This window comes from Panthera pardus, unplaced genomic scaffold (genome assembly GCF_024362965.1).
Source record: "Panthera pardus isolate Hobbes unplaced genomic scaffold, ASM2436296v1 HiC_scaffold_8, whole genome shotgun sequence".
In the NCBI taxonomy this organism is placed as follows: domain Eukaryota; kingdom Metazoa; phylum Chordata; class Mammalia; order Carnivora; family Felidae; genus Panthera; species Panthera pardus.
Genome location: NW_026527013.1, coordinates 20,645,406 through 20,659,502, shown reverse-complemented (window position 1 = coordinate 20,659,502; position 14,097 = coordinate 20,645,406). Strand labels below are relative to the sequence as shown.

At 38.3% G+C, this 14,097-nt stretch overlaps 2 protein-coding genes across 2 annotated transcripts in view; both read right to left on the bottom strand.

Moving 5' to 3' along the window:
• Positions 1-222: 222 nt before the first annotated feature.
• IQCF2 (IQ motif containing F2) lies at positions 223-1,785 on the bottom strand. The gene is made up of 3 exons (XM_019417029.2): positions 1,681-1,785; positions 1,421-1,504; positions 223-660 (listed from the first exon to the last, which is right to left on the bottom strand). The coding sequence occupies exons 1-3, from the start codon at positions 1,696-1,698 to the stop codon at positions 277-279; spliced, it is 486 nt and encodes a 161-aa protein (XP_019272574.2). The 5' UTR covers positions 1,699-1,785; the 3' UTR covers positions 223-276.
• The window catches only part of LOC109247876 (IQ domain-containing protein F5), a 76,727-nt gene continuing 63,260 nt past the window's right edge, over positions 631-14,097 (bottom strand). The window contains exons 3-5 of the transcript XR_002071879.2: positions 10,400-10,507; positions 1,421-1,504; positions 631-660 (exon numbers count right to left, since the gene is read on the bottom strand). The gene's annotated coding sequence lies outside the window, so the exon portion shown is untranslated. The remainder of the gene's footprint in view (positions 661-1,420; positions 1,505-10,399; positions 10,508-14,097) is intronic.

Below are 14,097 nucleotides of genomic sequence, written 5' to 3'. Positions count from 1 at the left end.
GGAACTGAGACTTCTGGCTCTGTCATATATCAGGATGGACAAGGACCTCAGTTTCTGTTTCAACAACTGAGTAAACAGCATATGGTCATTGTCAGTCCAAAATAGGGTCCATGGGCACAAGGGGAAAACCTTACTGAAGTTCTTTCCCAGGAAGAAAAGGAGGCAGCATGGCCTAAGACCCAACATTTCCATTAGCTGGAGGAGAACATGAGACATACCAGACCAGGTTAAACTTTTACTGGGGACAGGAGACACAGTGCCCCTTCTTGCCAACCTTTAGGGGTTGATGATCTCAATGTGGAACTGTAGGTGAGTGGCTGTGACTACACAGTGGCCCCGGAGGAGAGCACAGGTATGGCAGTTGTGGCATTGCCAGTGGCACTGAATGACATAGATGGCATTGAGCACCTGACGGTATCGCCAGTGGATACGCCACATACGGACCAAGGACTGGATCTTGACCACGGCCCTCACTGTATTTGCATAGGTGACCAGGGCTTGCCTTCGCTTCTTCTGCAGCAGGCTATCCAAGGTCAGCCTCCACCAGCGCTGAATGATACAGGCCCTGAGGGCTGCGTGCAGCAATGTCCGGCGTACCAGGGTGCCACGCCACCAGGCCTGGATCTCTGTAGCTGCTTTTGTTTGTTTTTTAAAAGTTTTCTAAGTGGAGATAAGAGAGACCACTCAGGGAACTTCCTGCCATCAACTTCCAAGATCTTCCTGGAAGGGGCCTGGATTCTCTTAACAGTTACCATTTTTTGGAGAGTTAAGGGGAGTTGGCAGGACACTGCCTAAGAGCCAAAAGACCTGGATTGTGAGCCCTTCTTTGCCACTGTGGGCACATCACTCTGCCCTCAGAGTCACAGCACCCTACTATCTCACAGGTGTATAGATCAAGGGGAAAACCATTAGCAGCTAGAAGGGTGCATTAGGGATGTGAGGGACTTTGTTAGTCATGGTCCACATCTTCAATGGTTATTGGGTTTTGGAGGTTTGGCCTCATAATGCCTTTGTCTGGTATTCTCTGCTAATTCTAGTCCCAAACCATCATTGGCTGATTTCCCTCTGCCACAATGTATTTCAGTACTCTGATCGGTTTTCAGCACCCTCAACCCACTTTCTACTCCAGCCTTCCCATATTTTGAACATTGTACTCTCTAATTCAGAGTCCTCACATTATCACCTCCCAGCCCCATTCATTTCTTGATGGATTTCATTCTCCCCATTCACTCTTCATGTCACAGTCAGACTGATACCCAGAGAGCCCATGCTGAGAAGGGAGTGGAGGAAAAATGGGCCAATATTGAGCTGACTCTTGATTATTTTAGACTCAGGATCCATAAGGAGCACAATTCCACACGCTTATGACATAAATATAAATGTTCTGGGTATCTCTTAACTACATGGAAATTTTACTCACCTTGAGTTTCTGCTTCTCCGTCTTCTTCCATTCGGTTCTTTCTTCAACATCTTCAATTACAAGTACAATTAAATTGCCGTGAGTCTGTCATCAGAATTGAATCGGAAATGAATGGATGAGTTAAGACTGCTGTTTCTCTCTATGGCTCTGTACAAAGATACCCCCTGCTTCAGCATCCCTTCTTTTCCCAAGACCTGTGAAGTCCTAGGTGATTCCCACCCACTCCTAGTTTGCCTAGTAAATCTGGCCATGTCTCTTACACAAAATCTGAGCCCCATGGCTTATCTCTAGATGGTTCATTAGCCTTGATTTCTCTACTTCCCAAAGTCTAGCATGAATAAAATGAGGGGGACAGTTATGAGTTCCCAACTGCATTATGACATCAGGATTAAGATATCTGCCACAGAGTTGAGTCTTCCTCAGAAACAAGCTCCATGGGAACTTGTACTACCTTACCTGTCTACTTCCCTCCTGTCAGAGATGTACCAGAGCTCAGAGTGGAAAGATAGGGTGTGTGAGGGCCATTTGATACCCGGGGTCCTCCAGTGAGGCCCGCCCACATCCTTCCTCATTTTCAGTCACACAGGGGAGCAGGAAGGACCATGGCAGTGTATCTCTGTGGAGCTCTCTAGTGTCTTCTGAGACTTAGCATTTCCTGTCTCCCCTTGACTCAGGTTTCAGTACCTCAATACACCATAGGAAACTAGAAAGAGAAAGAACAGATGAATCTAAAAAGCAGTAAAATAAGGGTAAAAATTTAAATTAAATAGAAAACAAAAATAGGTGGTGGAAAGTAAACTGAAAATGTGGTATTTTTGAAAGGACCAATATTAAAGATAAATACTCCATGAACCTGAGTGAGGGAGAAAGAGAACAAAAATGGAATGAGAAAGGCAAAATAATCACAAAGAGAATTAAATAAATGTAAGAGAATGTCATCATAACAAATTTGAAAACTAAGAGGAAATGCTTTCCTAACAAAATGTAAATTACGAAAATTAATTGGAGAAAATATGTGAAACTTGATAAATTCAGAAGGTTACTGAAGATCCACCATAAATAAGGCATCAAGACCAGGTAGATTCATACACAAACTTTAAACAAAACTTACAAATTCAGATATTTCCAATGTGACAAACTATTCAAGGCAGAAGACAGAAGACAGAAGTTTCCATCAAGCATTTCATAGTGTCAATCCCCTAAAAAAATCCTGCTAGGATTTTTTTTTTAGGGGGAAGAAAAGCTATCTTCTGATACTCCTTCTAAGACGATGGACTATCCCTTCCTTTGACAAGAATTCTTTTACGTCTTTCAAAAAATAATTCTTCTATATATTTCTGTAAAGTTTTTAAAAATTTTTCTGTAAAGGTCTTTTTAAGATTTTAAGTGATGTCTATACTCACTGTGGGACTTGAGAACTCACAACCCTGAGATCAAGAATCTCATGCTCCACCAACTGAGCCAGCCAGGAGCCCCTGTAAAGGTCTCTCTCTCTCTCTTTTGATATAATTTACATTCTACAAAGTTCACTATTTAAAACTGTACAACCCAGTAGTTTTTAAGCATATTCACAAAGTTGTGCAACTATCACCACTATCTGATTCTAGAACATTTTCATAACCCCCAAATAAGCCCCATACCCATTAGCAGTTAATCTCCATTCTTCCCTACCCCAACCTCTGGTAACCACTGAACTTCTTTATGTCTTTATAGATTTGCCTATTCTGGATATTTCATACGGTTTGAATCACACAATAAATGGCTTTTTGTGTCTGGCTTCTTTTGCTTAGTACAATGTTTTCAGGGTCCATTCATGTTTGTAGCATGTCAGTATGTCCTTATTTTCTATGGCTAAATAATATTCCATTGCATGTATATACTACATTTTTAATCCACTCATCAGTTAATTAGCACTTGAGTTGTTTCTACTTTTTTAGTATTATGAATAATATACCTATAAATATTGATGTGCAAGTTTTTGTATGAGCATATACAATGCTCATACATTTTCAATTCTCTTGGATATATACCTAGAAGTGGAATTGCTAGGTCATATGGTAAGGTTTTTGTTTTTTTGTTTTTTTCCTGAAAACAAAACAGATGCACCGGGGTAGCTTAGTCAGTTGAGCATTAGGCTCTTGACTTTGGCTCAGGTTCTCTTGGTTCATGGGATCAAGCCCCACATCAGGCTCTGCTCTGACAGTGTGGAGCCTGCTTGGGATTCTCTCTTTCCTTCTTTCTCTGCCTCTCTCCCATTCTCTCTCTCAAAACAAAGAAACTTAAAAAAAAAAACAACTGCCTTTTACAACCACCAATCTGTTCTCTGTATCTATGAGTTTGTTTTGTTGTTTCCAGTTTTTGGTTTTTTTTAGATTTCATATAAGAGAAATCATATGGTATTTGTCTTTCTCTGTCTGGCTTATTTCACTTAGTAAAATGCCCTTGAGTTTCATCCATGGTATCATAAATAGCAAAATTTCATTATTTTTTATGGGTATTCCATAAAATGGTTAACATTCCATTGTATGTACAAACCACAATTTCTTTATCCATTCATCCATCGATGGACACTTAGGTTGTTTCCATATCTTGGCTATTGCTGCAATGAACATGGGGGTGCAGGTTACCTTTTCAAATTAGTTTTTTTGTTTTGTTCACATAAATACCCAGAAGTGGAATTGCTAGATCGTATGGTAGTTCTATTTTTACTGTTTTCCATAGTTTCAGCACCAATTTACCTGTCGCAACAGTGCACGAGGGTTCCCTTTTCTCCACATCCTGATCAACTTGTTTTTTTTTTTTAATTTTTTAATGTTTATTCATTTTTTTGAGAGAGAGAGAGAGACAGAGCATGAGCGGGGGAGGGTCAGAGAGTGAGAGGAAGACACAGAATCTGAAGCAGGCTCCAGGCTTTGAGCTGTCAGCACAGAGCTTAACGTGGGGTTGGAACCGACGAACTGCAAGATCATGGACCTGAGCAGAAGTTGGCCACTTAAACGACTGAGTCACTCAGGTGTGCTGTCATCAACTTGTTATTTCTTATCTTTTTTAAAAAAATCATAGCCATTCTAACAGGTGTGAGGTTATATCTCATTGTGGTTTTGATTTGCATTTCCCTGATGACTAGTGATGTTGAACATATTTTCACGTACCTGTTGGCTAACTGTGTGTTTTCTTTGAAAAAATGTCTTAGATCTACCCATTTTTATTTTAATTAATTAATTGATTATTATTTTTTTGAGAGAGAGGGCGCAAGTGAGCAAGGGGGAGAGAGACAGAGAGAGAGAGAGAGAGAGAGAGAATCCCAGAAGGGACAAAGAGAGACAGGGAGAGAGAGAGAAAGAGAAGCAGGCTCACCCGAAGTGGGGCTTGTGTTTACCCACTGAGGTTTGAGCTCACCCCAAGCAGGGCTTGTGCTCATCTGAAGTGGAGCACAAGCTCACCTGATGTGGGATTCGAACTCATGAACCGTGAGATCATGACCTGAGCCAAAGTTAGATGCTTAATGACTGAGTCATCCATGCACCCAGACTGGCCCATTTTTAAATTGGATTGTTTTGCTATTGAGTTATATGTGTTCTTTGTATATTTTGGATATTATCCCCTTATCAGATATATGACTTGCAACTATTTTCTTCTATTCAGTAGGTTGCCTTTTCATTTTGTTGATGCTTTCCTTTGCTGTGCAGAAGCCTTTTATTTTATGTAATCTCACTTGTTCATTTTTGCTTGTGTTGCTTTTGCTTTTGGTGTCAGATTTTAAAAAATCATCACTAAGACCAATGTCAAGGAGATTACCACCAATGTTTTCTTCTAGGAGTTTTATAGTTTCAGGTTTTACATTCAAGTCTTTAATACACTTTGAGTTAATTTTTGTGCATAATATGTAGATAATAGGCCAGTTTCATTCTTTTGCATGTGGTTGTCTAATTTTCCCAACATTATTTATTGAAGAGACTGTCCTTTCCACATTGTTTATGCTTGACTCCTTTGTTGTAAATTAATTGACCATTACTATATGAGTTTATTTCTGAGACCTCTATTATGGTACATTGACCTTTGTGTCTTTTTTTAATGTCCATACTATACTGTTTTAATTACTATAGATTTGTAATATAGTTTGAAATCAGGGAGTGTGATGCCTCCAGCTTTGTTCTTCTTTCTCATGGCTGCTTTGGCTTGTCAGGGTCTTTTGTACAGGTTCTATTCACATTTTATGGTAGTTGTTTTCTATTTCTGTGGAAAAAAAACCCACTGGACTTTTGATAGGGATTGCATTGAAATTTGTATATGGATTTGGGTAGTATGGCTATTTTAACAATGTTAATTCTTCCAATCCATGAGCATAAAATATATTTCCATTTATTTGTGTCTTCTTCAGTTTCTTCCATTAATGTTGTGTGGCTTTCAATTTACAGGTCTTTCGCCTCCTTGTTTAAATGTATTTCTGGGTATTTTATTCTTTTTGATGCAATTATAAATGGAATTGTTTTCTTAATTTCTCTGACAGTTCATTATAAGTGTAAAGAAAAGTGACAGCTTTTTGTGTATTGATTTTGTATTCTGCAACTTTACTATATTTATTAGTTCTAACAGTGTTTTGATGAAGTCTTTAGGGTTTTCTAATATGGTATCATGCTATCTTCAAATAGTGGTAGTTTTACTTCTTCATTTCCAATTTGGATGCCTTTTATTTCTTTTTCTTGCCTAATTGCTCTAGCTAGGACTTCCAATACTATGTAGAATAAAAGTGGCAAGATTGGTCATCATTCTCTTGTTCCTGATCTTAGAGGAAAAGCTTTTAGCTTTTTACTACTAAGTATGATGTTAGCTGTGTGCTTGGCATATATGGCCTTTATTATGTTGAGGTACATTTCCTCTATACCCTTCTCTGTTGAGAGTTTTTAACATAAATGAATGTTGAGTTTTGTCACATTTTTTTCAACGTCGGCTGAGATGATCATGATTTTTACTTTTCCTTTTGTTAATGTGGTGTATCACATTGGTTGATTTGTGGATTTTGAACCATCCTTGTATCCCTGGAATAAATACCACTTGATCATGGTGTATGATACTTTCAATGTATTATTGAATTCAGTTTGCTAATATTTTGCTGAGGACTTTTGCATTTGCGTTTATCAGGGATCCTGGCCTGTAATTTTCTTTTCTTATGGCATCCTTGTCTGGCTTTGGTATCAGGGTAATCCTGGCTTTGTAAAATGAGTTTGGAAGAGTTCCTTCCTCTTTTATTTTTTGGAATAATTTGAGAAGAATTGGTATTTTTAAAAAGGTTTTTAAATGTTTATTTATTTTTTGAGAGAGAGAGCTAGCCAGGGAGGGGCAGAAAGAGAGTGAGAGAGAAATCCCAAACAGGCTTTGTGCTGTCAGTGCAGAGCCCAATGCAGGGCTCAAATCCATAAACCATGAGCTCATGACCTGAGCTGAAACCAAGAGTCAGACACTTAACCGACCGAGCCACCCAGGTGCCCCAAGAAGGATTGACATTAATCCTTTTTTGAATGTTCGGTAGAATTCACCAGTGAAATTCACTGAATTTTGGTGAAACCAAAAATCAAAGGTTTTTGATTATGAATTAAATCTCTGCTAATAATCAGTCTGTACAGATTTTCTATTTCATCAGAGTTCAGTCTTGGTAGGTTATATGTTTCCAGGAATTTATCCATTTCTTCTAGGTAGTCCAATTTGTTGGTGTTTAATTGTTCAAAGTGGTTTCTTATGATCCTTTGTATTTCTGTGGCATCAGTTGTAACATCTCTTTCATTCCTGATTTTGACTCTTTGCTTTTTTCCTTGGTGAGTCTAGGTAAAGCTTATCAATTTTGTTTATCTTTTCAAAGAACCAGCATTTGGTTTCACTGATACTTTCTATTGTCTTTTTAGTCTCTATTTCATTATTTCTGTTCTGATCTGTTATTTCCTTCCTTCTATTAACTTTGGGCTTCTTTTGCTCTTCTTTTTCTACTTCCTTGAGCTGTAGGCTCTTTATTTCATACTTTTCTTGTTTCTTGAGGTAGGCATTTATCACTATGAACTTCCTTCTTGGAATTACTTTTGCTGCATCCCATATATTTTGGTATGTTATATTTCCATTTCTGTTTGTCTCAAGGTATTTATTTCTCCTTTTGATTTCTTCTTTGGCCCACTGGTTTTATAGTAGCATGTGGTTTAATATCCACATATTTGTGAATTTTCCAGTTTTCTTCATGTAATGAAGAATTACATTTCTATTGTAGTCAGAAAAGATGCTTGATATTATTTCAATCCTCTTACATTCTGTTCTGTAACATAACATATGATCTATCTTGGAAAATGTTCCATGTGCACTTGAAAACATGTATTCTTTTTTTTAAATTTAATTTTTAAATTTTAAATCCAAGTTAGTTAGCATATAGTGCAACAATGATTTCAAGAGTAGATTCCTTAATGCCCCTTACCCATTTAACCCATCCCCCCTCCCACAACTCCTCTAGTAAACCTCTGTTCTCCATATTTAAGAGTCTCTTATGTTTTGTCCCCCTCCTTTTTATATTATTTTTGTTTCCCTTCCCTTGTGTTCATCTGTTTATGTCTTAAAGTCCTCATATGAGTGAAGTCGAATGATATTTGTCTTCCTCTGACTGGCTAATTTCGAACATGTATTCTTTTTCTTTTGGATGGAATGTTCTGTGCATTTGTTAATTCCATCTGGTCTAACATGTCATTTAAGATGATTGTTTTCTTACTGATTTTCTGGCTGAATTATCTATCCATTGATGTGAGGGTGTTAAAGTTCCCTACTAGCATTGTAACACTGTCAATTTTTCCTTTAGGTCTGTTAATATTTGCTTTATATATTTCGATACTCTTATGTTGGGTGCATAAATATTTACAAATGTTATATCCTCTTGTTAGATTGACTTTTTATCATTATGTAACACCCTTCTCTGTTTCTTACTACGATGTTTATCTTAAAGTCTATTTTGTCTGATATAAGTATTGCTACTCCAGCTTTCTTTTGGTTTCCATTTGCATGGAGATTCTTTTTCTATCCCTTCACTTTCAGTCTGTGTGTGTCTTTATATCTGAAGTGTATCTCTCACAAGCAGCATATAGATGGGTCTTTTTAAAATCCATTCAGCCACTCTACGTCCTTTAATTGAAGAATTTATTTCATTCACATTTAAAGTAATTATTGAAACATATGTGCTCATTACTATTCTGTTGTTTTTTGGTTGTTTTTGTAGTTCCTCTCTGTTCTTTTCTTCTTTTCTTGCTCTCTTCCTTGGTGGTTTGATGACTTTCTTTAGTGGTATGCTTATTACTCTTTATTTTATGGGTATTTATTATAGCTTTTTGCTTTGTGGTTACCATGAGGCATACATATAACAATTTATACCTATAACGATCTATTTTTAAGCTGATAACAACTTAAGTTTGAGCCCATTCTAAAGCTCAACATTACTCTTCCCAATATGTTTTATGTTTTCAATGTCACATTTTACACCTTTTTATCTCATATTTTACATCTTTTTGTTTGTGTATCCCCTAACTAATTATTGTAATCATAGTTATTTTTATTATTTTTGTCTTTTAACCTTCATACTAGCTTTATTTTATTATTTTATATTTAAGTGTAGTTGACACACAATGTTGCATTAGTTCCAGGTATACAACATAGTTATTCAACAACTCTATACATTATGCTATGCTCACCACAAGTGTAGCTACCATCTAACACCATGCAATGCTATCACAATACCATTGACTATATTCCCTATGCTGTACCTTTTACTCCCATGACTTATTCATTCTATAACTGGAAGCCTGTATCTCCCACTCCCCTTCATTGATCTTGCCCATCCTCCACCCTCTCCCCTCTGGCAACATCAGTTTACTCTTTACATTTATAGGCCTGATTTTTTGTTTGGTTCATTTGTTTATTCATTTATTTTGTTTCTTAGATTCCACATATAAATAAAACCATATGGAGTTTGTCTTTCTCTGACTTATTTAACTTGGTATAACACTCTCTAGGTTTATCCATGTTATTGCAAATGGCAAGATATCATTTATTTTTATGCCTGAGTAGTATTCAATTATATACATATAAAGTCACATATTCTTTATCCATTTGTCTATCAATAGACACTTGAATTGTTACCAGATCTTGGTTATTTTTTTTAAGTTTATTTATTTTGAGAGAGCATGCACACACATGAGCAGGGAGAAGGAGAATCCCAAGCAGGCTCTGTGCTCTCAGGATGGAGCCTGATGCAGGGCTCAATCTCATGAACCATGAGATAATGACCTGAGCTGAAACAAGAGTTGGATGCTTAACTGACTGAGCCACCCAGGTGCCCCCAGATCTTGGTTATTGTAAATAATGCTACAATAAACATACAAGTGCAGATGTCTTTTTGAATTAGTTTTTTCTTTTCTTTGGGTAAATGCCCAGTAGTGGAATTACTAGATCATATGGTATTTCTATTTTTAATTTTTTAATGTTTATTTATTTTGAGAGAGAGAAACAGAGGGAAAGTTGGGGAGGGGCACAGAGAGAGAGAGGGAGTCACAGAATCTGAAGTAGGCTCCAGGCTCTGAGCTGTCAGAACATAGCCCGACGCAGGGCTTGAACCTATGAACTGTGAGATCACGACCTGAGCTGAAGTTGGATGCTTAACCGACTGAGTCACCAAGGTACCCCCTATTTTTAGTTTTTTGAGTAACCTCCATATTGCTTTCCCAAAATGTCTGTACCAATTTACATTCCCACAACCTTTTCCTCTGTATCCTTGCTAACACTTGTTATTTCTCATTTTTAGATTCTAGCCATTCTGACAGGTGATCTCAAATTGTAGTTTTGACATACAAACTTTGTAAGCAATTAATCCACTAACTTTACTATATATTTATCTTCCAGTGAGATTTATTCTTTCCTTTGTATTTTTGTTACTTATTAGCTCCCCAAACTTATACTCACAGGTCCCAAAGCAGAGGTTACTGCATGTCACACAGGATCACAGGGAAGCATCAGGTTTTAGTCAGGTGGCAGAAAGCAGGAGTAAGAAAAGAGCTTCTCCCATGGCCTCTGTCAGAGTGGGAAAGGCAAGAAGGATAGGGTAAACAGGTTAAGATTGTCTGGTTTGAGTCATTTCTGTGGTTTCTAAGCTATATAGATGTCTAATGCCTGGCTTCGAATGATTAAGGCAGAGGATTATGGCTTTCTGGATGTAGAGGACAAAGACAGAGGGGGTTTACCCTGAATTGGTTAGTTTGAGACCCATATAAATTGTTCCATGTATCCGTAGTTTGTTCCTTTTTACTGCTGAGCAGTGGTGCATTGTATGGATGTACCACAGTTTGAATAGTCATTTGGGTTGCATCCACTTTTCTGGCTATTATTCTACTATGAAATTTTTGTGGAAGCTTTTGTGTTTTCAATTTTCTTGGATATATACCTAAGAGTGGAATTGCTGGGTCTTATGGTAACTCTACACCTAACTTTTGAGAGATCATCAAACTATTTTCACATCAGCTACCCCATTTTACATTCCCAAGAGCAATCTACATAAGATCCAGTTTCTCCAATCCTACTATCTACTGTATTGTAGATATTACTATATTGCAGAGCTGCAGCTGACTGCATTTGCTGATGGACTGATGTGAATGGGGATGGATAGAGATAAGTAAAAGGGAGGGTTCAGAAGAGCATTTGAATCAAACAGATGTGGTGAATGGTCAAGGCACAAGGAGAAGCAATTTTGGATAAAATCATGAAGTGTGGGGGTCCTGTCTGCCACATTATGTTTGAAAAAACCTATTAGACATCAAAGCAAGACATTAAGTGGGAAGTCATACGTTGGGTATGGAATTCAGAGGAGCTATCAGGGATGGTGATGTAGATTTGAATGGCATCAGAATATAGCAGATAGCTAAGACCATGTCGATGATATTATCTGGGAGTACACATTAAGAGGGACTAAAAGAACTTTTATGATTGAGCCCCTCATAGGTTAGAGGCTCATCAATGAAGAAGCCATTGATAAGATTAAGAAAAAGCAGGCAGTGAAGAAAAAGCAGGAGAGTGTGATGTTCCTGAAGCCAAACAGAGTGTTTCAAGTAAGAGAGAGTTGTCAACTTGTAGTCTGATGCAGAGAGAAGGCAGAGAACAGAGGATTCACCATTTTCATGTAAGCAAGTTAGTTGGTGATTTTAGATGGTGTTAGTTTTTGTTGTTCAACCAACCACCAAAACATAGAGACTCAAAACAATAACCATTTATAGAACTCACGGGTCTGTGGAGTGACAATTTGAGCTAGGATCATCTGGGTGATTTTTCTGTTCTCAACTGGGTTCGCTAAAAATATGTGGTCTGTTGGTAGGTGTGATGGGGGCTGGTGATGTAAGATGGCCTCATCAGAGACAGCTCATCTCTGTCCCATATGTTGTCTCATGCAACAGTGGTAATCTCCTTGTTCGCATGGGAGATGGTTGTTTAAGACCTCTTAAAGTCTAGGCTTGCAACCAGCACAATATCACTTTTACTGCATACTATTGGCCAAAGAAAGTCACAGGGAGGCCTAGCTACAAGAAGAGGTTAAGTAGCCTCTGTCTGTTATTGATCGAGCTACAAAGTCACATTGCAAAGGTGCATGGATACAAGGAGGACAGTAATTTTGGTCATTTTTGTAAACAATCTCTCTCAATCAATACCCTTGACCAGTGTAGCTTCCGTGGAGTTGGGGGGAAGGAAAGACCAATTGGAGTGAATTTATGAGAGAATGGGAAAAGCGAGAGAGGAAACAGTCACAACATGTTTTGCTCTAAGAAGATGCAGAGAACTGGATAGGAGGTAGTCAAGAATGGACTTTTTAATGGTGGAGGATACTTATGCTGATGTAAATGATTTGGTGAAAAGGAAGAAACCAGTTCAGAGAAACAAATGAAATTACAGAACAACATCATTGCAAAGGCAAGAGGTGACAGTGGGCAAAAGGAAACGAAGAGCACCAGAAGAGCAAAGTGGAAGGGGTGGCATTGGATGGGGCAAAGATAATTCACTTCAACTAAGGAAGGCAATGAGTGTGGTAAAAAAAGTCCAGCTGAGATGGAGGATGAGACAGTAGGGAGACGGAAGTCCAGTCTGCTACCATTTTCTCAGTTAAGGGTGTAGTGATATCACCATTTGAGGTCAAAAGGAAAAGAGGAAGAATAGCGCATTTGAGGAAAAAGGAAGTGATGTGAAATCTTCAGGTCAAAAAACAAATTTACAGAGAAGTGTCTTGAGAAGCAAGTCTGTCCATCTGTGGTCTTGAAGATAAACCCAAACCACGCAATATGGTGATTTGTTTTTCTTCACGGAAATTCAGCTTTTCTTGTGGATGAAGTAGGTGAAGGGTTGGGTTCACACAAAGGTGGAGAGAGAGGGCCAACAGTGGTAAAATTGTAAGAGAATCCTCGACAGAGAATGGAATCTGAGCTGGGGAAAAGGGTAGTACAATACTGGTAAGGTCAATCTTTGGGAAGTCCTTATTAGGACTGAAGAAACATTTGGATCAATGCATAAGAAGCAGCGACTCTAACACAGAGGTTGACAAACTTTTTCTGTAAAGGACCAGATAGTATTTTAGGATTGATGTCACAATCACAACCACTCAACTGCAAGCCATAGTTTTCTGACTTCTGCCCTAAAGCATAGAAAGCAAAAGTTAGAGACCAAGATTATTAAAATCAGTATTTGTGTTGCTGTGGTCAGTTATGACAAGGACCAGGACAATGCCACCCAAAGTATGGTGAGCATTTGCTACCACTGAGATTAAGTACAAAGATTGAGATTAAGCACTTAGAAATTTGTATAGCAAATTGAAACAGAAATTTTATGTGTGTCCAGCCTAACAAAAGTAAGCCTTATATTCTGTATACCTTTTCTACTTGTTTTTTCCCACAATTCATTTTTATTGTTTTACAAAAGAATTAGTATATGATGGATTGGACACTTTTTTTTTTTTTTTAAAGGCCATTCCTTAAAGGCAGCTTGAAAAGCAACAATCTCTGGTGCAATTATAGGAGTGGGTGATTCAGGTAAAATGGAAGTCAAAATCACTGGAGGTAAGAGGCAAGGGGCTTGGAGCATCATCTAAGTTAATACTGAAGTTACTAAGAATGGTGTCACACATAGGGTGGCAGTGATACCAGTGGGAGCCCTATTTGTGTTTCAGCACCCTGGAGAAGCTGGTCCTGAGGATGGAAGCAGAGCTGAGGTTCCTTAAGATCATGATACCTGCTATTTCCCAAAGAAAACAGCATCCAAATTAGCACAAAACTTGAAAAACCTTGTGCCTAGTCACCACTAAGGTCAGCCTCCTGTGCATTCTATGGGCTGTACTGCTCTCAAGAGCCAGCAAAGTGTTTGACTTCTGTCCAGGGGCTTGCCAAATAGATAGCCAATGGGTGCAAGCCCCAGCTGGCTCATGATGGCAGGCTAACAGAGCATGGATTCAAAGGCAACTCTCATAAGAAGAGGTGCCTGGAGTCTTTGGGAATATAAAGCCTAACTGCTCCCAATTGCAAGATCAGGAGATAATGGTGCCAGGGCTATGGAATGGTACACTTGGCTCTTGATGTGTGAGAACAGCCTCAGGTAGCAGTTTCTGATTTGGATAGAGCCAGAAGGTGGAG